This window comes from Mustela lutreola, chromosome 3 (genome assembly GCF_030435805.1).
Source record: "Mustela lutreola isolate mMusLut2 chromosome 3, mMusLut2.pri, whole genome shotgun sequence".
NCBI lineage: Eukaryota > Metazoa > Chordata > Mammalia > Carnivora > Mustelidae > Mustela > Mustela lutreola.
This window is the reverse complement of record NC_081292.1, coordinates 172,948,949-172,973,183: the sequence shown is the minus strand read 5'-3', so window position 1 is coordinate 172,973,183 and position 24,235 is coordinate 172,948,949. Positions and strand designations below refer to the sequence as shown.

The window sequence follows — 24,235 nt, the reverse complement described above, 5'->3', positions numbered from 1 at the left end:
CGAGTTCCTGTTTGGGGAGAACAGTGGGGTCCCAAGGTGCCTCTCATTCTTTGTGTTAGTCGTCCGGGGTTGCCGCAACAAAACCCCCAGCTCAGGCAGCATAGACAACAGGCATTTATTTCCCACAGCTCTAGAGGTTGAAAGTTCTGGGTGTAGGTGTCTGCTGATTTCCTACAAGGGAGAGCAGGCTTGTGGCTGAGAGGGGGCCTCCTTCTTGCTGCCTCCTCACCTGCCCCTTCCTCTGTGGAAGAGAGCACACGGGCAGAGCCCCCTTGGGCGTCTTTTTTTTTTTTTTTTTTTTAAAGATTTTATTTATTTATTTGACAGAGATCACAAGTAGGCAGAGAAGCAGGCAGAGAGAGAGAGAGAGAGGAGGAAGCAGGCTCCCTGCTGAGCAGAGAGCCCGATGTGGGACTCGATCCCGGGACCCCGAGATCATGACCTGAGCCGAAGGCAGCGGCTCAACCCACTGAGCCACCCAAACGCCCTTCTTCCTCCTTTTATAGGAACACTCATCCTAGTTCACTAAGGCCTTGCACTTGTGACTTCATTTAACCATTAACCCTTTCTTACAGGCCCTATCTCCAAGTATGGTGCACGGGGTGTTAAAGCTCCAACATAGGAATTTGGGGGGGTGGACACAATTCAGTCTATAACATTCTTCCATTGACACTACATAAGAATGAAGAAATCAGGAACACAGGTCAGGACAACTTAGTAGTGGCAGTAAGTTTTTATTTATGTTTTGAGAAAAGAAAAGTGTTGTGATAAGAAAAGTTTGCTAGGTTGATAGAGAGCAATTAGCATGATTGAAATGATGAAAAAATCATTAAACAACGTGGGGGACTTAGAGGGTAGGAAAGAAATAAATGAAACAAGATGGGAACGGGAGGGAGACAAACCACAAGAGACTCTTAATCTCACAAAACAAACTGAAGGTTGCTGGGGGGAGGGGGGTCAGGAGAGGGTGGTGGGATTATGGACATTGGGGAGGGTATGTGCTATGGTGAGTGCTGTGAACTGTATGAACCTGGCAATTCACAGACTTATACCCCTGGGGCTAATAATACATCATATGTTTATAAAAAAATAAAAAATTTAAAAAATTAAAAAAAATCATTGAAAATATTGACCATAGAATTGTAATTGTTTTGAATAAGTATATTTAAATCTTAGACTGATGACCTCAGAAGAGGAGTGCTTCCCGGAACTTCTTTTTTCTTTTTTTTAAATGATAAATAGGTAAGCCAGAGAGCAGAGAGCCGCGTATGGATAATAGATGTTCTTGAAAGAGAGCCCAGAACAAAAGGATCAGAAAGATTTAATGCAGCTGCTGAAAAAATAACTGGGTATGTATATTGGAAGGGCAGAGTGCCAGGCAAGATCAATGATAAGAATATTATACCGAATCCTGTCCTGTCAAAAATATGTAAGTATAGAGAAAACAAGGAAACCCGCTATGTGTCTACACACTAACAAAGAAGCACACTTCACAGGTATAGGACGAAAATGCCCAAACACAGTGGACCAAAGTCTAAGTTGATTTTGAAGGTGAGAAGTTTTGATAAAATACATATTGTAGGGGCGCCTGGGTGGCTCAGTGGATTAAACCTCTGCCTTCGGCTCAGGTCATGATCCCAGGGTCCTGGAATTGAGCCCTGCCTCGGGGAGGGAGGGAGGGAGCCTGCTTCCCCCTTCTCCCTCTGCCTGCCTCTCTGCCTACTTGTGCTCTCTCTCTCTGTCAAATATATAAATAAAGTCTTTAAAATATATGTGTGTGTGTGTGTGTGTGTGTGTGTGTGTGTATAGTAGCCCAACAGTGAATTTATGAAAACAGAGAAGACATTCAGAGCTATGCAAAGTCTCGGAAAACATGCCACCTGTGTACTCTTCTTTTAAAATTGCTGAAAAAAAAAATTACCTAAAGATACACTGACTGAAAGAAGGAGCAGAAAAAGAAGCAAGGAGAAGTCATTGCCAAGAAGAGACCAGCGACACTGATTCACAGCATTAATGTTGCTGTTCTGAAGCTGGGGTATCGTGGTTTTAACTTCTGCTTTTCCATTCTGGTAGTTATTTGAAGTAACAAATAATTTCTATAATGTAAAAAATAACAAAATAATGATTTACATAATATAATTGAATAAAACTAAAATAATACAAAGTAAAAGTAAGCATTTAATAATGATAATAAATAGCTATATTATAAAATAGTGAATTCTTCCCTGTTTGAATTAGGAAACCAAGGGGCATAAGAGGTGATGAACACCTTGGCTTAAATATGTGGCTCACTGAAGATATTTTATTTTTGGCTCTGACATTTAGTTATTTATCTTTTAAAAGATTTATTTATTTATTTGAAAGAGAGAGCACAAGCAGGGAGAAGGGCAGGGGGGTGGAGGAATGTCAAGCAGACTTCCCACTGAGCTCAGAGCCTGCTGTGCAGGGCTGAATCCCAGGACCCTGTGATCATGACCTGAGCTGAAATCAAGAGTCAGCTGCTCAACAGACTGAGCCACCCAAGCACCCCAGACTCTGACATTTAAAAAGTAAGTTAAAAACACATTTGGAAAGCTTGCAGGTAAATATTAAAATTAAAAACTCTTACAAAGGTCTTCCAGAATAGATGGCAAAAACAAAGAAAATATAGACTAAAATCACATGAAAGTATTCCAAAGAGAAGGAATAAAATAATATGGCAGAAATAAGGCCAAGTCAAAACAACACATACATGAATGACTTCTTAGAAAACTAAAATTGGAACTGATTCAAAAAGCAAGAGAACATCTGAATCATTTAATGACCCTGAAAAAGCAAAGAACGTGGTCAATATTACCTCTTCAAAGAGCAGTAGGCTATATAATTTCATGAGTTGGTTCATTGAAAACATTATAAGCTATTCCAGAGCACATAAAAGGTAGAAAGTTTTAGGCATACTTGTGCCAAGCTGAGATAGCCCTACATCTGATTTTGACAGTACACAGAAACTTACGGACCAATCTCATTCACAAATACAAGTGCAAAATTCTAAAAAGTACTCTCTGCAATGGTATATGAAATATATAATGGTATAAATAACATATCATGTATACATAAAATATATTTATTTATATAAATTATATATCTATATAACAGAAACAAAATATAACAGAATATACATATAAAAAAGAAACAAAATAATTTCCACACAATTTAAGATTCAACTTGGTTTCTTTTTCATAGTGGTTGGACTGTAGAAATTCTGAAGCTATTATCCCTGTAGTTTAGTTGAGAAAAAGAGACTAGATAACTGTGGGAGAAGAGAGATGGAAATATTGACAAAGAAGAGGCTTATGGTTTTGGCTGGGGATTAGAGGTGTATCTTACACACACACGCACACACTTTTAGGTGTAGAAAGAATGAAACAAAAAAAAAAAAGAAGGCATGCTGATGGTATGAAGGCTCTGGCTTTGAGTCAAGAGGGTAGCCAATAGCATCCCAGACTCACTGGCTATCTAAAGGTGACCAGGGTCATGTCATCTGGGTCCTGAAGTTGGGGTGTCTTAGTCTTTCTAGAACAGGGTCAACGAGTCTGGAAGCTGTTCTCATTGGCTTTGCAAAAAATAAACACCTCTTTGAGGTTCTTTTCAAATTCTGCCTCCAAGTCCAGTCCTATCTGACCAAAGTTGGAAGCCTGAAAGGAAAAAAAAAAAAAAAAAAAAGCAAACAAACAGACGTTTAAGGATAAAGAATTAGGACTATCAAAACACTTGCATTTTTAAATTTTTTTTTTTTTAGAGCCCCACCCTGCCTATCCTGAATACTGTGCTTCCCCAGCAGCCAGGCAGAGTGCGCAGGGCACAGGGAGATGCTGATGCCACAATACTGAAATGGACAAGCCTCTGCCCAATTCCTAACTTGGACCTGACCGGTGGTCAGGACTGGAGAGCTGATTTTAATCACTGCAAAGCCTGAGCTTGGGATAAAACAGACAGAGATAAAGCATTTCTTGAAAGTCCACCCTCTGAAGGAAGGTTGAACCTTCCGTTCTCCAAGGCTGACAGTGGGCCAGGCATGGAGGGGCTCCCAGGATAGATTTTCCCTCCAGCTCCACAAGCTGACACTAGTTTAGAATTTGTGTCTTCATGAACAGGCCAATTTGTGCCATGGAGGAAGGGAAGGTGGCTGGGTGGAAATGGAAATCTTCCTTAAATACCTCCCAAGAAGTATCTGTACGAATGATAGTATAAATCAGGATAAACTCAACAGACTACAGTTAACAACCTGTTGGCTTGCAAGATAACTCAACTAGTTGTCTCTCACTGCGGGCAAAGGATGAACCCAACACCCTCTGAGGGCAATTCTGGAGGTTTGGGTCCCCTGGAAAATTTAGGAGTAAAAAAATCCAAGCATGAGCATCCTGGGAGTTTATTTCATGAAGTTGAATTCCTTTGTTCATTTCTGTATTTCTGAGGCATGGAGAACAAAGTTAACCATAAATCACCTTTCCTCCCCATTTGAACGAGGCAGGATGAGATGGGCTGTTCTCCGCACGACTATCCCCCTGTTCTAGAATTGGGGACAGATTGTTTTCAGGGAAGGATGCTTCCCTCTCCCTGTTCTGTCTGAATTCCTCTCAACCCCTGAAGTTAAGAGGCCACTTTCTTCTGTAATCCAACTCATTTTGAGCTTTCTCTAGGACCAGATTGGTAAAATTCTTGCAAAGTTCTGCTGCCCCAGAAATTAGGGAAAAGTGGAAAGGGGTGCCAAGAGACACCCTTTACCTTGTAAAATGTTTTATGGTTGCTAAAGATGAGGCGCACATCACGAACAAACCACGCCACTGTGTAAACGTTCTCACTCAGCCTTTCCTTAATCAGGTCCAACCACATGGCTTCCTTAAAGGGTTCTCCATAATCTCGAATCTAGGGACAAAGCCACCAAAAGAGTGATATTGGCACCGCCATTATTCCTGGAAGGGATCCAACAGGAATCCAGCAGAAGTGATGATATTAGCACTGGACTTGTCTATGCCAGATCTGGTCTAAGCACTGCCACTAGGTTAACATGATCCTACAACAACCCTGTGAGATTGGTACTATAATTACGCCCGTTTTCCAGACAAGGAAGCCAAAGGAGGGAGACCTTAAACAACCTACTCAGGATTTCACAGCTAAACAATGGTGGAGGCGGGACTTGAAGTCTCCATGAGAAGGGCTCTAAACCCTCTGCCGACTGTAAGAAAGACATTCTCATTTAAGAGAAAGAGAAACTGAGGTACACTTGAGGCAGAGCAAGTCCCCCAGGGCTCCCGGAACCCGGATGCAGAGGATGGGGTTTGAACAGGGGTGTCCCCCCCTCCTAGACTGTGCAACTAAACCCGCTCTCGGCCAACAGCCGGCGCCCTTAGGGGTCACACTCCTAAATTCCAGAGAGAGCTTTCCGTCAAAGAGATGCCCAGAGAACAAGAACCATGAAATGTCACTTACGTTATGTGGGGTTTCTCCAAAAAAGGAGCTTTGTGGATGACAGTAGGCCTTCAAGAGGAGGAACTCACATTTCTGTAAAATGTGAAGAGAGCTTTAAAGGGAAATGCAGCTCCGAGAGAGCGAAGCCCGGCCTGTGCCCAGACAGACAGGCACAAGAGGGCGCAGCTACACATGGCCGGCTGTCCAGCCACATTTGCGAAAGAGCCGCGGGGTGCATCGAACTCTGGACTTTGGGCGCCGAGTCGCCATCCTCGGAAGCCAGACACTGCAGGCTCCCTCAGGCACCTGTGGGCGCCCTTTCCCTCCCCCTCTACCTGTTGGACTTCTCACGTGTCTGGGGTGAGAAGGCTTGGGGTTGGCACCCAACTCACCAACCGCTCCTCAGGCTGCATCTGCCCCTCCGGGACCTCAGATACCCCGTGACACGGCTGCCTTCCTGAAGACTCCTTTATCCGGCAGAAGGTGCAAGTCCACGGGCTCCTGAGAAGGTGGGGGATGAGTGAGCAAGGGCCAGGACCCTGGAAACAGACCCTGTTCCTACAGCTGCCACCGTCCTCTTTTCAGGCACGGCCGAGGGACAACACAGCTGGGAGGTGAGGGGGACACCTCCCGGAGTGTCCAAGACCCCCCAAGCAGGACTTGAGCCCATGACCCTCCTCCCATTGAGAGTGGCACGAGGGGGCTCAGTGCACGGAAAGTGGTGTCAGGGTGCATGGTGGGCTGTGCTTCCCCGAGATGAGGTGCCCCGCATGTCATACCCACGTGTCAAAACTGGGGCTTAACCCCTGGGGACCCAGGTTTCTATCAGTCCGTTGAGCCCGTGGTAAAATGCAGGAACCAAGCCATGTTTCCTGCCTTTTCTGAAAAAGCGGGGAACATAAACAGCTGGTGTTTCCCATCCTCAATCCCCAGTGATGGGAGTCAGGGTTGTAAAACTAGGAGAGGATGCTCGCCAGGGGCAGTGGCAAGGTGGAGGCAAGGTGGCTGGGTCACAGACTTAGAAGTAGAGTCTGCCACGAAACCACATGGAACATAGACCCCATCCTCTTGCTCTGGGTCATACCTGAGCCATGATGCTCACAGGTCCTGCTCTTCTGCCTGGAGAAGAGTCACTAGAGGCAGAGCCTGGGCAGAGTCCGTGTGCAAAAGACAAGGCTGCGTCTCACTAACCTCTCTGCCTCTGCAGATGGGATGTGACAGTCCTCATGAAAGGCTCTTGGACAAGTGTCACAGCAGACCAGTGGTCCGCGTCTACAGCACACCTCACATTCCTTGGAATTTTCTCCCTAGAAGCGGAGAGAATGCAGCAGCACTGGGATCATCCCTGACACTGAGGGGCTTTGGAACATGCCATCCTTGTGTGTTGCCCAGTGGAAGTTTCCAACCTGCCTGACCATGGTGCTCTGGGAGGTGGCTAATGGGGGATGAGCGTGGCCTTTCCTATCGCAAACAGGCAAATGGCAAGAATCATCAAGCTGCCTTTGAACCACACCTTGCCAGAGCTGGAAGGGATGGAGCACGCTTTAAGCCCTTTGTATACAAAGTGTGGCCTGAGGACCAGCAACATCAGCATCCCCTGGGAGCTGGCTAGAGATGCAAATCTACTGAACTGAAATCTGTTTTCACAGGATCCCAGATGTTTGGAAGTACATGAAATTTGAGAAAACCCAGCTTTTGGCAATCTTATTTTACAAGCTTGGAAAGGGGAGATGTCTTTTTATTCTGCAGAGTCGATACAACTTACTACCTGAGCCAGACTGGCACCCAGGCTGCCTGTGCCTCTGGGTTCAGAGCTGTCCCGTCCACTGTGTGCAGGCAAGTGTGCTGGGCAGACCCAGAATGGTTCCTGATGTATGGCCAAAAAAACAGAAACATAAAGACAGAGAGCTGCTGTATAAATGGGTCATTTCGTGAGCCTTTAAAATCATTGTCTTTCTCATGGCCTTAAAATGTGATCCAGTAAATTCTACAAGCGATTTTTATTGCTGGATAAAATCTACAGGCAGGAGCCCCTGGTTCTACTCCTGACCCCGCAAGAGGGACAGTGGGGCTCCATACATAAGAACATGTTTTCTCTGTACTAAAGGTAGGAGGCAGGAAGGGGCATCTTTCTGGGTGTTGAAAAGGTGGGAAATAGACCATCAGGAGCTGGAGGAAAGGACTGAAGGAGCTGGGGATCAGTCGTATCTAAGGAGAGAAATCCTGCCACTACCCTCGACTGTCCACGACACAAGTACAAGGACCTGGCTGAGGACATAAGGGATGGAAATGTTTTGTCCATTCTCAAAACTAGGCACTCGGAGGGATGCCTGGGTGGCTCAGTCGGTTAAGCGTTTGCCTTGGGCTCAGGTCATTGTCTTGTTGTCCTGGGATCGAGCCCTGTGTTGGGCTCCCTGCTCAGTGTAACATTATGAGTGAGAAGGAACTATAATATTGGGACCATTGATTAATGCTCTGGATTTAAAATATCTTTATTGTTTTGTTTGCTCATTACAAAAGTAATAAATGGACATTTTCTACCTGTACATAAACATATAATATGGAAAACAATGTCTTATATAATCCTATGCCAAAAATAACCAATTCATTCAGATATATTTTCAATCATAGACCTACATAGTCACATAAACAAAATCGGGTTCCTTCTACTACTACTACTAGTTTAAACTTCTGAAACTTTCTTGACTTTAGAACCTTTGAGTGGTTTTCTATTGACTAAGGAGGAGTCTATGACCATGCTTTTTTTTTTTTTTTGAACACCCGTCAGTAGATGTATCCATTTGTTTTATAATAATGATGGCCATTTGTATTCTTCCCTAATTTTTGGCTATTACAAGGAGCACCCCTGTACACATTAAGATATTTCAAATCAGCATGGACAAGATATTTTATAAAATAAACAGCTTTGGGGGACTCTTTGGCTTTTTAAACTTTTAATGAATCCAGCCAAGGGTCAGGGCAGCCTCCAGGGTGACATGAGAAAGGCACCATTGCCTCTGCCTAAGGTTTAGATCAATGGGAAGTTCATGAGTGAGATTTGTATCTGGAGGGCATATTTAAGCAAGTGAAGAAGTTGAGGAGGAAGAGCACAAGACAATGATGACTGCCATTTTCACCTGGAGGGATGTTCTGCTGAGACAAAGCCCAGTTCAAACACTATTTTGTTTTGGCACTGTTGATATTGAGCATGTTGAATTGAGGAATAGTTACGTTCAATCAAGGATGGTCTTCTTGCTCTTCCACATACTGTTCTTATCTACCTCTATTTCATAATTACTTTTCAAACTAGAGCACTCTATTTCTGACAACTTTGGTCTGTATTCATCCAAATATCCAGGTCTAAAACACATGTACATCATCAGTTTCTGTCCTTTTATTTTAAGAGTTATTTGTGGCCCCATATTAAATGAACTGTGAAATTATGGTGGCACATACATGTACCAGTGTGCCAATGCTATTGTCATGAGGATGCAATGCCTAAAAGTAAAGGTGACCCAGGGCTGGGGAACTTGAGGACTCAAAGGTAAGCCTTTGGATGCAGAGTCTGCAATACGGAGACTGAAAATGTGGTAGAAATTCACCTGCTCTTTACCTCTCTCTTGACACTTCTTGGAGGACAGAGCAAAAGTCCTTTCTGAAAGAGAGAAGGGGTCAGTGATTGAGGTTATTCTAGAGCCTCTTCTTTTGTCCACATCGAAATTCCCACTTCCTAGTGAATATTTGTACTAGGACATCCTACTCAGTCTCAAACCCATGGTGTCTGAGAGAAACATTAGCTCCATCCTCCAATCAGTTCTTCTTCTGGACTTCACTTGACAAAATAAGTTTTTCCCCCATTTCTCAAGCCCAAGACCCATTAGTCCTTTCCAGTTCTTTTCTCACCCATTTTTTCCTCTCCACTTTTCCTTCTGTAGGTAAAGTCCTTATGATTCCATCCCAGTGATAATTTTTTTAGTGTTTTGGGGAGGCTTTGTGTTGGGTTCTGGGATCACAAAGACCACTAGCTTTGTTTTTTGCTCACAGAATAGATTGTGAGCCGGGGAAGTATAAACGAGGGACTGACTGACTGCTTGATAGACAGGATAGTCTGGAACGGTGTCACCCAGGGGTCCAGATAGTTGGGTATGGAGGAGGTCTTTATTGGGCAGAGGGTGCAAGGAAGGTCTCAGAGGTCTGTGTCTCTATCTGGCTTCCTCCTAGCTCACCCCACCTAATACCCCCAGTCTAAGCTTCTTAAAACTCTCCAGACCTCACCCTCACAGCTCTTTCCTCACATTTAACATTCTCTGCTGTGGGTACCACCACTCTGCATTCCTAACTTTCTCACCCACAAATTTTTCTATGAAAAATCTAGCTCTTTCTCAATCATGCTTTTGAATCCTAAAGGAAATTCCTTCACATTTCTGCTATTGGAATTCCACTTATCCTTCCAGGAATTAAACCCATCACCCATCTGTTCCCTGTTAAATACCTCCAGCAGTTCTCCTAAGGTCTTTCCTCTGCAATATATAGTCTCCTTCCATTTCTTTGTATGTGCCCGTTTTCCTTCGATTTCAAATTCTTTTGGTGTGAACCAAACCCCCTTCTCATTCCGAATGCACTTCTCTGAGGAGCCTGTAAGATAAAGATGGACTATTCCTAGATCCAATTTCATTCTCTGTGAATTCACCCTAAACCTCAAATCCCTAATTATGGTTGTTCCACCTGCCTGGGTCCAGAGAGCCTCCCTGTAGGGAGGGAGCAGTAGCAAAAGAGTCTGGATTCCTCCTCTCTCAGACTGAAGGAAGCCCTAAAACCTGCAGGAGTGGTGTGGGAGTAGGAGAGGATTTGCATTTTTTGTGACATCTACATGAGGCAAGTAGTGCCTTTGGGTCCATGGATGACTTCCTTGTGGGAGTAGAGTGGCCCAGCTGCCAGGTTTACCATGACACAGAAAACTAAAAATTCTTTCTTAGCAAGCACTTCTTTCTCAGGAACCTCGCTTGCAGGGATCATTTTCTGGGTGATTCAACACACTGGCACTTCTCTCTCTTCTAGTGGTTTTAGGGGTTCCAAAGAGAAGAATGAGAAGCTCACCTTGTTTCAGTTTCTCTTTGTATAAAATCCCTTTGGCTTCACCACAGGTCACAGGAAGCTCAGGAGAGAGAAAATCTACAGTTTCATCTTCAGGTTTTTCTGAAAGTAGAAAGGAAAGTAGAAGAGTGTAGTGTTGCTCAGTCTTCATTCTCTTTTCTTCATGGATTTTCCTTTCCCTGAATTCTGATAATAGTAATAACAATTATCATGTAAATGGCACCAGAGACAACCTCTGGTTAACTGGCAGGGGGTCTTCCATTTTAAGAGGCAGGTTAGCTAACATGGACAGAGCAGTTTCCAATAAACCAAACCATTGCCACCAACATTACATCAAACAAAATGGTTAGTAAAACATATAACGGTTTTAATTCATAAGCTAACTGGCCATCACCTAAGTTTCCTTTATTTCATAAGCATCCTGCTTATCCTTCTGTGTGAAAAAAGTTGCCTGCTTAAAATATTTTGTGGTGCACATGTGGCTAGAGAAAAGGTTTTTTCCTATAATCTTATCTCCTGATTTAAACCAAGGCAGCATGAGTGTGATGCTTAGCACTGAGTTACTATCATCAGTCTTCATTTTTTGCGTCCTTTTTCATTTTATTATTTTTCTGTTTCTTTCCCTATGAATAAAAAAGAAAACCCGCAAGAACTCTAGACTAATCTGCAAATTGCACATGGAGAGATTTGGTAACTGTGAAACCCTGAGTGGGGATGTGGGATATTGATTCAGGAGAAGAAGTTATAAAAGTTTAAAATAAATATCAACAATTCCTGCTTCTTTTTGTCCCAGCCTCTCTGTAGATGGATTCATTCCAGAGAGACTGCAAGAGCTGTCTCTGGGGGCAAGGAGAAAGCTCTTCCTATGGCTTATGTTGCTTATACAGGATGTTACTTGTGGAATAAGTCTAGGTGAACAACCAGTCCAACTTTCTCAAATACTTATTAAAAGAACCAAAGGGAGGGTCCCCTATGTGACTCAGTCAGTTAAGTCTCTGCCTTCAGCTCAGGTCATGATCCCAGGGTCCTGGGATCAAACCCTGTGTCCAGCTCTCTGCCCAGCAGGGAGCCTGCTTTTCCTTCTCACGCTGCTGCTCCACCTGCTTGTTCTAAATCTAAATCTAAATCTAAATCTAAATCTAAATCTAAATCTCTCTGTTAAATAAATAAATAAATAAATAAAGTCTTTAAAAAAAAAAAAAACCAAAAAGAAGTGTATGAAAAAGAGAGCACCATTGGAAAAAGAACAGAGCAGCATCAATGGTGAAGAAACCCATTAGTTACTTTGGAAAGATGTGAACTGGAGTCAGATAAGAAAGCAGAGATCCCTGAGGACTGAAAGGATGACTCCCCTGAATAGAATGATAGAAGATGTCCAGTCTAGGAAGGGCAGGGTCTATAGCAAGCCTGGGTAGGAATAGGGGGTAGGAAGAACTTAGTTTCAAGAGCCAGCCGGAATTCTTGCATGGAATGGCCGGCTTCACTACTTGTCTCCAGACTCTGGCTACTCAACTGATATGGCCCAGAGGATGACAGCTCAGCCTCAGGAGCCAGATTGGCTGGGCGTATAGTCTTGACTATGCAATTTACTTGCAAGTTTATGTTAAGTGCATATTATTGTCAAAGTTGAGTGAAAGATTTGTCCCTGGAGTTTCCTAATGTGGGTGACAAGGCAGAGCCACAAGCAACTTTGGACTACTGCAAATCCCAAGGGGGATTAGCAGGGCACTGGGGACCTTGTATAATTCTCTGTCTCATGGAACTAATTTCTTAATTCCCTATGGTAAATACAGGTCCCAGACATCCTTATAAGCAGATGCAGGAACAGTGGGTGGCGCTGGCAGTTCTGGGCAGCAAGCCAGGGTGCAGAGATGTGGGCACAAGCAAGACTCTGTCCTTTTCTTGGTGTAGGCAGCTTACCAAGTCAGGCAGGACCTTGGGTCCTGAGTAGCTCCAAAGCCACCACCATGTATCTAAGGAGGGACAGCTCTCTGATCTGTTCCCAATAATTTTGCATTTGGCTTATTCTTCCTCTTGCAAACAGGCTTTTAAGGATGGAACCCTGAGGAGAAGGCCTGCCTGGAGCTCTCCCACATCTATGAGATCACCATTTATAAGTGTGAGCAAATAGTGAGGAACCTGTTATGAAAAGTAAGCAATTAACAAAGAGAGTTCATGGGAATGAAAAGCATGATGGAGGAAACAAAAAGAAAGCCTAACAGAGACAAGGAAAAACAGAATGGAAAAAAAGTAATTACTGATTGGATAGATGAACATAGGGAAAAGGCAAAAGGTGAGAATCATTCATGGACAGACATAGCCTGGGGAAAGGTCTGGAGCTCCATGGTAGTAGTCATTGGAGCTCATACTGCATTGTATGAGTAAACTGAGGCTCTGATATTGGTATTCATACTTTGCAAAGAAGAACGGATAAAATATTGATCTGGCAGTTATTTAAGCATAAACCCTGTGAGGCATGAAGAAGTTGGACGTAGAGCAATGAGCAAGATTGACTGCTTACTGATCTCATTTTCCCTTCACAGAGTCAACAGTTAATTATAGTTGTGACAAGTGCCATGAAGAAAAACAACACCGGGTTCTATGAAGTCATGTCAGGGAGACTCATCCTTGCCTGCTGGGACAGAGAATGCTTACTTCAAGTTGAGGCCTGAGGGTGTGAAGCAAAGGGAAGTTGAGCAAGGGGGATTATTAGCTTTGGGGAGGGAGTGTATGAGGGGGGACACACTGAGGAAGTCATGAGCAGGAAAGGAGGACATAGCATCTAGTTTCAAAATGGCCCATCTCTGAGAAATCAGGCTAGTGGGGGCACTCAGCATGTGGGTAGGGGTTGGATTGTGGGTGTGGGTTATGTTGTGTTTCTTGACCTAGGTGCCAGCTACATGTGAGTTTTTCCTTTGTGTTAATTCCTCAAGGTGTACATTTATGGTACATGCATTTTTCTTAGGCCTATTACATGAGCGCTACTCAACATGTGATGTGTTAAGAGATAGCAGCTTGATCAAAATAGAATCAAGGCTCTCAAGGTTGTGGCATCTAGCCCTATGTTGGGCTCCACGCTGGGTGTGGACGCTGCTTGGGATTCTCTCTCTCCCTCTCCCTCTGCCCAGGTGTCCCCTGGGGAACTCATTTACTTTTGTCACACTCTCTCTCAAAAAAAAAAAAAAAAAAAAAAAAAGAAAGAAAGAAAAAAGAAAAAGAAATGGATATCAAGGCATCTCCACTGAGATGGTCTGTAAAGACAGTGTTCAGTGTCGCAGATAATTTATAAGCTCCTTCTTTTTGCAGACCTGCCACAGACTTGTCAATGGCCCCAGTCTGTGGGCCCTACCTCAAGTAGCACCTGTTCTACCTCAACAGTAAATTCAATACATTCATGGGGAAAAAAAGACCAATGTCACTGAACCATAAAGGGAAGGGAGAGTGAGAGAAGATAGTGCTGAAGAAGTGTCACAAAAGCAGAAGAAAAATGAGTGCAGGCAGAAAAAGAGGAGGGGGAAAAGGAGGAGGAAGAGAGGGGGAGAATGACCCCAAGAGGTCTCGGAGTGCAGGGGGCAGAAGCAAGCCAAGGGGCTGATCCACAGAGACCAGTCCGGCACCCCTGTCTATCACAGGAAGAGAAAGTTCAGCTCTCTGCAAATAGGAACACCATCAGGGCCTTGATTCCCTAAGAGTTTTCACCAAATTTTACAATGAAGGAAGTAGAAGTTGATGTTAGAACTTGACTCATGGGTTCAGTCATTTTCTCTTAAACATTTTGGGTCTTTGTTGGTGGATTCTGTGTTGAAGAATCCATCCCAGTGGAGAAGTTGGTGATTGGGTAGGCAACCCAAGGTATGCACTGGCTTTCACCTGGAGTGTCAGGTGTGACATTTTGTTAGAGCAGAGAAGAATGCAGGTGAGAACCTATGCAGAGGAGGACAAGGATGGGAAGGAAAGAGAAGAAGACAGGAAGACAGACAATCAGCTGCTGGCCAGGGTGCCATGCAATCTGATGGACAGTCCCTGCCTCTGGCTTACCCTTTGGAGGAATGTTTTTCTGACACTTTCTTGTTGAACTTGAATCAACATCTTTTTTCCTTTTCTTCTCTAAAAAAAAAATGAAAGAAATTAATGTCATCAATAGTTTGAAACAGATTTTTATGTTTTCTATATCAACTATTTTAATGTAATTTTTTTCTGTCTTTCTACCACTTTGGAGAAACAAGATAGATATGAATCTTGTGAAATGAACATTAAGTAATAATAAGTAAAATCTAACAAAATAAACATAAAAAATAAAAATAAAGTTTCATCTGCATTTGCTTATATATAATTGTCTCTGGCTCCTTTCATTCTACAGTGGCAGTGTACAGTAGTTGCACTGGAGACTGTATGGCCGACAAATCTTGAACCATTATCTGGCCCTTTTAGAAAAAGTTTGCCAAGTGCTGGCTTAGAACAACCCAGTTGTACTTCTCCTTCATGTTACTCATTTATCACAAGCTAGTTCCGTGTCATTGACATACATTCATCATATGCAGTTCCATGTCATTGACATACATGGATCCTGGGAACAGAGCAATCTCTCTCTAGAACACTGTTGGTCCCATGGCAGAGAAAAAGGTGATACAAAGGTTGTTAAAGCTTTGGCTTTGAAGTGACCCTCACACCTGTCCACATTTCTTTGGCCAAGTCAAGTGAATGGCCACACTGGAGTCCACAGGGCAAGGGTTTATAACCTTCTGAGATATCAGTGAGCAGTAATACAATCTATCACAAGCAAGATGCAAAAAGATTCCAAGGAAAACACGGGTGGAATATCATTCTTTGTTTTTAATCTGTCAACACAGAAAAGTTCTATTATTTCTAGTTTTGGTGGAGGTGGAGGAAAAAGAGCATCTGTACGCTGTCAATGGGAGTCTAAAATGGCAACAATACGATCATCAGTCTGTGCTAATTTTAAATATTGATTTAGCTACTTCACATCTAGAAATAAGCCATTAAGAAATACTCTTAAGAGTGTGTCCACTTTGAGGATTGGTGCCACTCCTCCCATGGAACAAGCATGAATCTGACAGAAGCCCTCAGACCCATTGGAACAGTGGTGACTCTACTAACAGAAATGTAAACAGTAGACACTGGGAAGTGGTCATGTTGAGTCCATGTGGCACAGCTGAACTGACCTGCTTGTTGAGAGCACTGCATTAACTTCTTTCCACAATCACTCTCAGTCCAGAAGCTCCTTGCTGTCTTGTCTGCTCTACTCCCTTCTACCATTTCCTTCACATAATACCCAACCCTGTGCCTGCCCCCTGAGAGGCCCTCCCACACTGAGCAATCGGATGGCAGATTCAGTCCCCAGCTTACCCTTTGGTCCAGAGGTTTGGACACATTCAGTCCTTGCCTTTGGGGCCCTTGTCATGATCTTAGAGTTCCTGGTTGAATCACCTTTCCCTTCAGTTGCTTGATCCACCGCATGGAGTTTCTCTTGGATTCCGGGCCTAGGTGAGGCTGCATGTGGGATAGCGATTTGTGAATAGTTTAAATGGGGTCCCCAGTGAACTGCCTCCTCCCCCTTTAGTGACTTCCCCTCTCATACCCCAGTCCTCAACCTTTCAGGAAATCCCTGTACCCTTGTACTTCATTTTTAATGTTATTTTCTTATAGTTATTCCTCTTCTTTTTTGTGTGTAGCTTTTTTTCTTTCCCAAACTAACAATACTTCATCTTGTTTCTCTTTCTCCCCGTCAACTCCCCCTTTTGTCTATTACACATCAACTAGAATGTAAACTTCATGAGGGCAGTGATATTTGTGATTTGCTCACTGCTGAACCCATTGGACCTGGGACATGGACCTGGCACATACCTTACACTCCATTCGCCTTTGTTGACTGAATATATAAGGGGAGCATATTTTTGAAAATATTAAACTGATGTATTTCTTATCCTTATGAATCACAATGGCCCAAGGTTCCCTAATTATTATATCAATAAGTATCTGGGAAAGGATAGATCCTGGCTAGAACTGAGATGTCACTGCTCAGTAGAGGCTGTTTTGGAGACCTCATACTAAATCTTGAAACACAGAACTTGTTGAGAGCCCAAGGGATTTCTAAGTTCCAAAAATTACCGTTATAGGCTAAGAATACAAGTTTGGAGGTCTAAATGTGAAGTTTTCCTAGAAGTCATTGGTAAAGAAGCATATGACAAAGACTAAATTTCCTCCAGCTGTGGAAGGTGATGGGGTTGAAATCAGGAAAAAGAGAGAAGGGGAAGAAGAAGGCAAGCAAGGAGATCTGAGTCCCCTCCTGGGTCAAACCCGAGACTGAGAGGCCCTAGAAACAAGCAGGAAAATTCGGAGCATGTCCAAAGCAGTGGTGTTTATGTCATGAAGCATGTTGGGAGCCGAGGGGAGATGCCCTCCCAGGGTCCTCACAGAATGGCCAGGAATCCAAGGAAATCCTTACTGATTGGCACACCTTGGATACATAGTTTTGAGTAAAAGTATGAAGGAAAAGGGAAGGAGAAATGTAGGAGAGAGAGAGAGAGTTCAGGGAGACAAGGACAGCAGAGAGATGAAGCAGAGGAACTAAAAAATGCAGTTTCACAAATTTTTTTCCCCTAAACTGCAACTAATCCAATTTTCATGCATGGAGTAGATACAAGAAAAACAAGCATGAGTCGATCCAGGTGATTTTGAATGCTCAGTAATTCTAAATCTAACTCCAGTTTGATACTGGGAGTCTGAATCCTGCCTGTCCATTAAGATTTGCTTGGTCTACTCATCCTTGCTCTGAGCCAGACTAGACAGTCCTAATCTCAAAACTGTCTGACACCTCCTATCCAGTTCCACCCTATTCCTCCTACTGATAAGAGGAAAGAAGTCTGCTGGAACCAACATGGTGTCTGGGTTCTCCTTCTTTTGTGAGGGGATGTCCTTTAATAGGGTGGTCTAGGAGGCAAGGATGGGACTGTCTGTGCTCCAGGGATACCCAGATGGCCATGTGGCTGGAGGAGGTCATACTGGTTATCCAGGTAAGCCCCTGAACAAGGGAATAGTAGCTTCATTCTTCTTGCTTACTTCTTGGGAGCTTTCTTTCCTGTCTTCTTTTTGAAGATGGAAGATTATATTTTTCTGTCCTCTTTCCTAAAACAGGAAAAAAAATCACTTATGGCTATAAATATTGATCTTCAAGCTTAAAATATCAATACTTTATAAATAAATTTATGTAAAAATACTCTTTTTTATTTGGAAATAAAAAAAGAATTGAACAAAGAAGTAATAGATATACCAAATTATCAACATTTAAAATATGCCATTTAAAAAATAAATAAAACAAAATATATAATTTTTTTCAAGTTTATAACTAGTTTTTCGAGAGTAGAAGAAAATAGATTGTTATAAGCCACATATAAGAGATTTACTTAGTTAAAACTTAAGGATAAAAATCATAAAGGTGAAAGATGAATAGATTTGAATGTTTAAAAAATAAAAAATCCCCACACTTTAAAAAACATCCTTATAATATTAAGACAAAAAATGAGGGAAATTTCAGTATATATAAAATTTGCCTACATAGATAAAATCAAAGATGTGCAGGCTCTAACCAAGTAATTGCACTTAGAAATTAATTCTGAGGAAATCAATTGGACATGTGTGCAAAGATACAAACACATACAAACATGATTTCTATTTTCATATAAAATTAGAGATAGCCTAACTGTCCGTCATATGGGCGATTATTTAAACTAAATTGCTAATTATACAATAATGTGCTGTATAACTAAAAGAAAGAAAAATAGATAACATTGATATGCAGATATGTGTATTAAGTATATAATTAAAAAGCTGTTTATAAACCCTATAGTGTGAGCTTCTATGTATATATATAGAATGAGATAATGTATGCAGATGTCTAAGGTACAGAAATAAACTAGGGGAAGCAGATATGAAATAGGAGTTTCACTTTGTGATTATTGAGAACACTGTATCACACAGACCAGGATAGTCTTATGCTACAGTACAAACAAAACCACAGTTTGGTGGCTTCATGTTCACAGTGTTATGTCTCAGTCACACAGAGTCCCTTGTGGGACTTGGAGTTTCCCCGCAGCCTTTGCGGTGGGGCTGAGACCCATGCTTCTGGCACCTCCCTCTTCCACACACTTCTGTAGTCAGGGGGAGGAGGTGCAGAGTGGCACAGTGCTCTTCTGTGTTTTGACTCAGAAGTGACCCTAGCACCAGCTTATTGGCCAGACCTGTGATCGCCGCCCTATCTCCTGCAAAGAGCTGGGAAATGCAGCATCCAGGGCTGGGAAGAGAACTGGAAATAATGGTGAGCACTTAGCATTGCTCACCACCACGGTACATGGGGCAGGGACTGCTGATTATTCAGCTTTCTCTGGTGTCACTTTTCTTTGCTCATCAAGTGGTTGGATTTTGAGCTGGATACCTGTCCTTCGAGAATAAAAATGACATTTCCCAGCCTCCTTTGCAGTCAGGTGTAGTTGGGTCACTCATAGTAAAGAAATGGTAACAGAATGTCTAAATGCAACCTACAGATGGTGTCCTCAATGGAGGGGACGCACCCTCCTAGACCTTGCCTCTTTCCTTTGGTGGGAATGTAGACCTGCTAGCTGGGCCCAGTGAGGGGATGCCACCCTCTGGGAATGGTGGTACAATAACTAAGGAGTTTGAGATTCTAGCCTACCTCCACATGGGAGTGAGAAATAAGTAAGCTCTCTTATTTCAGCCACTGGTTCTTGAGGAGAAAGGTGGTTTTTGTCCCACACAGCAAGCTAATCTCAATGGCGGCTGCATATTGCTTTTATAGTGTGGAAATTTTTTTATGTTGAAAAAAAAATAAATTACTATTTTAAAAAGCACAAATCTTTTTATGGTCTAGCATGTCTTTCATAGCCTGGAAGAGTGTTAACTACCCAAAAAAGTAACATTAGATCCACCCTAACAGAGACCGAATAGGTTCTTTACACTTAGGCTTTTCCCCAGGTGATCTTTCCAAAGATGGTTTATTTCCATTATTTTTTGGATCTAGAAAGTAATAAGATAAAGTCATTTTAAAGAGGCTTTAAACTTGTGACCACCTCATTTCAGACATTACTGAGTTGGCAAAGAGTTGACAACATTATTTAGGTCTCTTCCATTATAATGGGGTCTGAAGAAAGTTCTAGGGGACCAAGGTGTTTGTCTTATGCCACCATCCTTTATCCATGGGATCTTGGAAAAACCCACTCATCCTTGACATGTCTCAGTCTCATCTGTAAAATTTGAAATCATTATTCAACCTTTTTCAAGGTTTGTTGTACAAATAAAATGAAATTATCCATGAGAAAATTTGAAGTATTTCTATATAAGTTAGTGTAATATGGGAGAAACTGTTAAAATGATCATTTGTATTTCAAGGTGGGCAAATTTTACCCATTCTTTCTGACAATAAATAGTGGTCATTTGAGAGTTGCATTCTGTGGTTTTGTGACACAATGACCACATTGCCAACGCACAGAAAAATATTCATATTCTTTTCCCCTCTGAGGATAGTGGTAGCAAATGGCCAATGGTAGCGGTGGTGAGGGTGCACTCCCCTCACCGTTTGTCAATGCATGCCCACAGCCGTGTCAGCTGTAACCCCTCAGTTGCTTATAGGAAACACAAACACAGTTGCATTTGTGTTTATGATGAGCTGGTCTCTTCCCAACTCTCCCAGAAAGGTCAAGTGGGCAACACAGAAATCTGGGTCTTGGGAAAGATTTGTTCCATGATTTGGGAACTTCCAATAGAGTACCATGAATGTATTTAGAACACATTCAGCAGTAGTGGTACTGCTCCTAGGTAGAAAAAAGCTGACTTGGGGATTGGGGTGGGAAATCATTTTCTTTATGTATAAAGTATATGGAGAGACATATTTGTTCCTCCTCAAAATAATTATCTACCTAGCTATCTAAACATAAACAGATATATAATATATTTGTGGTATTAAAATATCATAGGTTGTGTTCATGATTAGGAAAAAATATCCTGAGGGCAGTGATAATTGAAAAAGGTTGAGAAACACTAATTTAGAGTCAAACAGTTCTAATTTGGGCTCCTGGGGACTGCATGCAGGGACTTGCAATCCCTCCTGTTTACCATGTGGGGTGCTTGGTGCTGTGCTGGGCGGCTCCTCCTGGAGGCTCTTTTCTTCATTCATTTCTGGTGAGTCATCACTGGTTTCTGAAAAAAATAAAAGACATTTCTTTCAGATCTCAGAATATCCTCTGGAAAGTCCCATAGGAGTTTCCAGAGGTCCCAGGAAAGACCTTTTGTGATGAAGGCAGGAGTTTCCAGGTCTTGCTTGTACCTCCAAAACTCTTTCTTTTTCTTTCTTTCTTTCTTTCTTTCTTTCTTTCTTTCTTTCTTTCTTTCTTTCTTTTATAAAAATATTTTATTTATTTATTTGACAGACAGAGATCACAAGTAGGCAGAGAGGCAGGCAGAGAGTGAGAGGGAAGCAGGCTCCCCGCTGAGCAGAGAGCCTGATGTGGGGCTCCATCCGAGGACCCTGAGTTCATGACCTGAGCTGAAGACAGAGGCTTTAACCCACTAAGCCACCCAGGTGCCCCTCCATAACCCTTTCTGAGAATGATTCTACTACTGGGTCTGTCTGCCTCTGTGGAGGGGGAGCAGAGCAAGGCTGGGCAGTAGCTTGTCTTCTACCAAGGGAGATATCCAGTGACGGGCAGTCATTTGAGCCCCTGGACCAGAAGCTCAAAGTGAAGTTGTGAATTCCTGGGGTGTCCCAGAAACCCTTTCAGGAGATCTTTGAGGTCAAAACTGGTCCCATACTAAGATGATCTTTGCCTTTTCGCTATGTTGACAAGTTTTCATGTGGAGCAGCAGTCATGGCAGGGAAAGCTGCTGGTACCCTAGGACAAATCAAAGCAGTGTCCCTAAACCGCATACAGTTTTCTCTGCCACAGACCATAAAAAAAAGAAGAAGAAGAAGAAAAAAGAAGCCAGTTTCATTTAAGAATGTTCCTGATGAAACAATGAAAATTATTAACTTTATTAAATTTCTACCTTTGAGTATATATCTTTTTTTTTCTTAAGGATTTTATTTGTTTATTTGAGAGAGACAGTGAGCAGGAGGGAGAGGGAAAGAGAATCAGACTCTTCGCTGAGCACAGAGTCTGATGTGGGGCTGGATCCCAAGACCGTAAGATCACAACCTGAGCTGCAACCAAGTCGAGAGTCAGATGCTTAGCTGACTGAGCCCTCCAGGCGCCCCTGTGTAGACATCTTTTTAATAGTCTATGTGGAAAACTGGGGAGTTTATCTAAAGCAGTTCGCTACATCTTGAAGCATGAATGTCAAGAGAAAAATACTCGTGTGATTGAGCTGCAAGCTTAGTGTCGAATTCAGTGAACCAATATTTTCCAAATGTTCGAGATACTGTAAAATCCTGTGTAAGCAGATATGCCATTTAAAATGCAAGATGGCACAATGCGTTGTATTGCAACAGAGTATAACAAGTTAATTTAAAAAAATTTTAAATTTTATTTTATTTAAATTCAGTTAATTAACATATAGTGTATTATTAGTTTCAGAAGGGTGTAAGAAGTTAATTGCTGTGGTTTCAGATGCTAATTCACAACTAACCTTTAAGAAACCATCCCTTCTTCCTTTTGGGTGCAATATCAAAGAATCATCTCAAGAAACTGTTTAAATACTCCACCCTTTGGAACTACAGATCCTCATGAAGCTGGATTATCTTCCTGTCCTCCCACCAAAGCAATGTTTCCCAACCGATCGAACACAGAAGCAACTACACACATCCAGCTGTCTTGAATTCAGCTAGACACGAAGAGGTTTGTAAAAATGTAAAATGGTGCCAGTCTTCTTACCAGTTTTTGCGTTTGGAAAATATATTTGTTTTTCATGAAAATATATCATTTATGTTAATAGGTAGTTGGTATATTACTGTTATGTTTAAATGAACTAACACATAAATATTTTTAAACGATCGGTTTTAATGCCTAATGAAGTACATACAGATAAATATAAACAACAGAAACAGAAGGTCTTTAGGGTACTCCGTAATTTTGATGAGTGTAAAGAAGTCTTGGGACCAAAAAGGTTGAGAGCTGCTGTCTTAGGTCACCGCTGAGGTCAGCGGTACTGTGTGGACAGAGCTGTTTCTGCACAAAATGTCCACAGGTACAACAGATCTGTGTCCCTCTTGTCACACACACCTGTCTCTGCACTTCTCCCTCCCTCTGCTGTTACCTTTACACACCCGCCTAACACTGCTTGTTCCGTGAAAGACCCTCCCACACCGACCATTCAAATGGCAGATTCTGGCACTGGCCTTACCCTCCGGTCCAGAGCTTTGGGCACTTTCAGCGCTTGCTTTTTGGGCGCTTGGCATGACATTTGACTTCCTGGGTGAATCGTCCTTCGTTTGAGTTGCCTGTTCCACCACTTGGAGCTTCTCTTGGTTTCTTTGCTGAGGCGAGGCTTTCCCTGGGCCAAATAGTGATTTGTGAATAATTTTCACCGGGGTGTCCAGGAAAGCACCTCCCCCACCCCCCCGCATGCCCCCAGCTCCCACAGATTTTGAGATCTCTGAACTCCTGTGTCTTATTTTTCTCCTGCTATTCTCTGTAAAATTACATATTTTTCTTGTGTGCACCTTTCTTTCTCCCTTAGACTTCCCATCTGCTCTCACCCCTGTATAACCTGTTGAAATTAACCAGAATCCCAGAGTAATAGAATTTCTTTCCTGGACCCTGTTGTATGACACCATATGCGGCGGCCGCATCCGAATAAAAATGGCCAAGTGGTCTGTTTTGGCTCAGGGGCAGTGTTTAAAAGTACCTCTTCAGGTTCCTGAGGGCCTAGGTATGGATCAGGAGAAATCCAATGTCCTTAGGTACCTCTGGTGGGGAGAGTGCAAAGTATTAAAGAATTGAGGGGCCCCGTGACAGTGTGAGAGTCTGGAACACAGAGGATTTGCAATGCCTGAGGTGGGGCTTGTCAAGTTTAGGGTTCTTTCCCAAGGTCCTGGATGCTTTCATTTTGCCAAGGACTTATATTTATATCTTTGAGTCTGATTTTTTATCAAGTACCAGAGTGACATACTGTGGGGAAATTAAACTCCCTTGATTTCTCAGTGCTTCTGTAAGAAGCCCTCGCCCCCAGAGACATGGAAATACATACAGAATAAAGACAGGGAACGCTTGCTTTCACTTACCTAGACACATTTGCTCTTCACATATCATGAGAAAGAGAGCTATAGCTAGTCAATTGCTGTCTGATCTAAAAGGATGATAAACTTCTCATCTCCTGTGATTGCCCAATGCCTAGAGCAGGGCTAACTTCTAGGTTAAGTCCCAAAGTTAACTTCCCAAAGTGAAATCCAAAGGGCGGGGGAGGAGTCCTCCCTCCATAGGTATTTACACATCAAAAAGGGGTGAAGCCCAGAACTTGAAGACAACTTTAGTAAAACCTGGAGACACCTGGGCTTTCTCTGCCTCTTAGAAAGAGGCATTTAAATCCAAAAGTTAAGGGTGAGAACCCAGGTTTGTTTCAATCTTAATCTCAAAGCAGCAAAAGGGGTGTTTTTGTTTGTTTGTTTGTTTGTTTTGTTTGTTTGTTTGTTTTCTTTTCCTTTCAGGAGGGCAAGAGGATGGTTGTC

The 24,235-nt window shown here is 42.6% G+C and overlaps 1 protein-coding gene across 8 annotated transcripts in view; it reads right to left on the bottom strand.

Annotated features, from left to right (window-relative positions):
* Nucleotides 1–718: 718 nt before the first annotated feature.
* Nucleotides 719–24,235, bottom strand: part of SP110 (SP110 nuclear body protein) — a 36,850-nt gene continuing 13,333 nt past the window's right edge. For 2 of the 8 annotated variants that reach the window (XM_059167773.1, XM_059167772.1), the window contains exons 8-21: nucleotides 22,912–23,061; nucleotides 20,689–20,772; nucleotides 17,623–17,688; nucleotides 15,910–16,053; nucleotides 14,581–14,649; nucleotides 10,546–10,644; nucleotides 9,941–10,083; nucleotides 9,062–9,103; nucleotides 7,217–7,315; nucleotides 6,640–6,755; nucleotides 5,841–5,949; nucleotides 5,470–5,541; nucleotides 4,765–4,905; nucleotides 719–3,674 (exon numbers count right to left, since the gene is read on the bottom strand). In XM_059167773.1, coding sequence (XP_059023756.1) covers nucleotides 3,564–3,674; nucleotides 4,765–4,905; nucleotides 5,470–5,541; nucleotides 5,841–5,949; nucleotides 6,640–6,755; nucleotides 7,217–7,315; nucleotides 9,062–9,103; nucleotides 9,941–10,083; nucleotides 10,546–10,644; nucleotides 14,581–14,649; nucleotides 15,910–16,053; nucleotides 17,623–17,688; nucleotides 20,689–20,772; nucleotides 22,912–23,061 — 1,445 coding nt within the window. In that variant the 3' untranslated portion in view covers nucleotides 719–3,563. Of the gene's footprint in view, nucleotides 3,675–4,764; nucleotides 4,906–5,469; nucleotides 5,950–6,619; nucleotides 6,756–7,216; nucleotides 7,316–9,050; nucleotides 9,104–9,940; nucleotides 10,084–10,545; nucleotides 10,645–14,580; nucleotides 14,650–15,909; nucleotides 16,054–17,622; nucleotides 17,689–20,688; nucleotides 20,773–22,911; nucleotides 23,062–24,235 lie in introns of those variants that run through there. The other 6 variants (XM_059167774.1, XM_059167775.1, XR_009351993.1 and 3 more) reach the window with 6 other exon arrangements.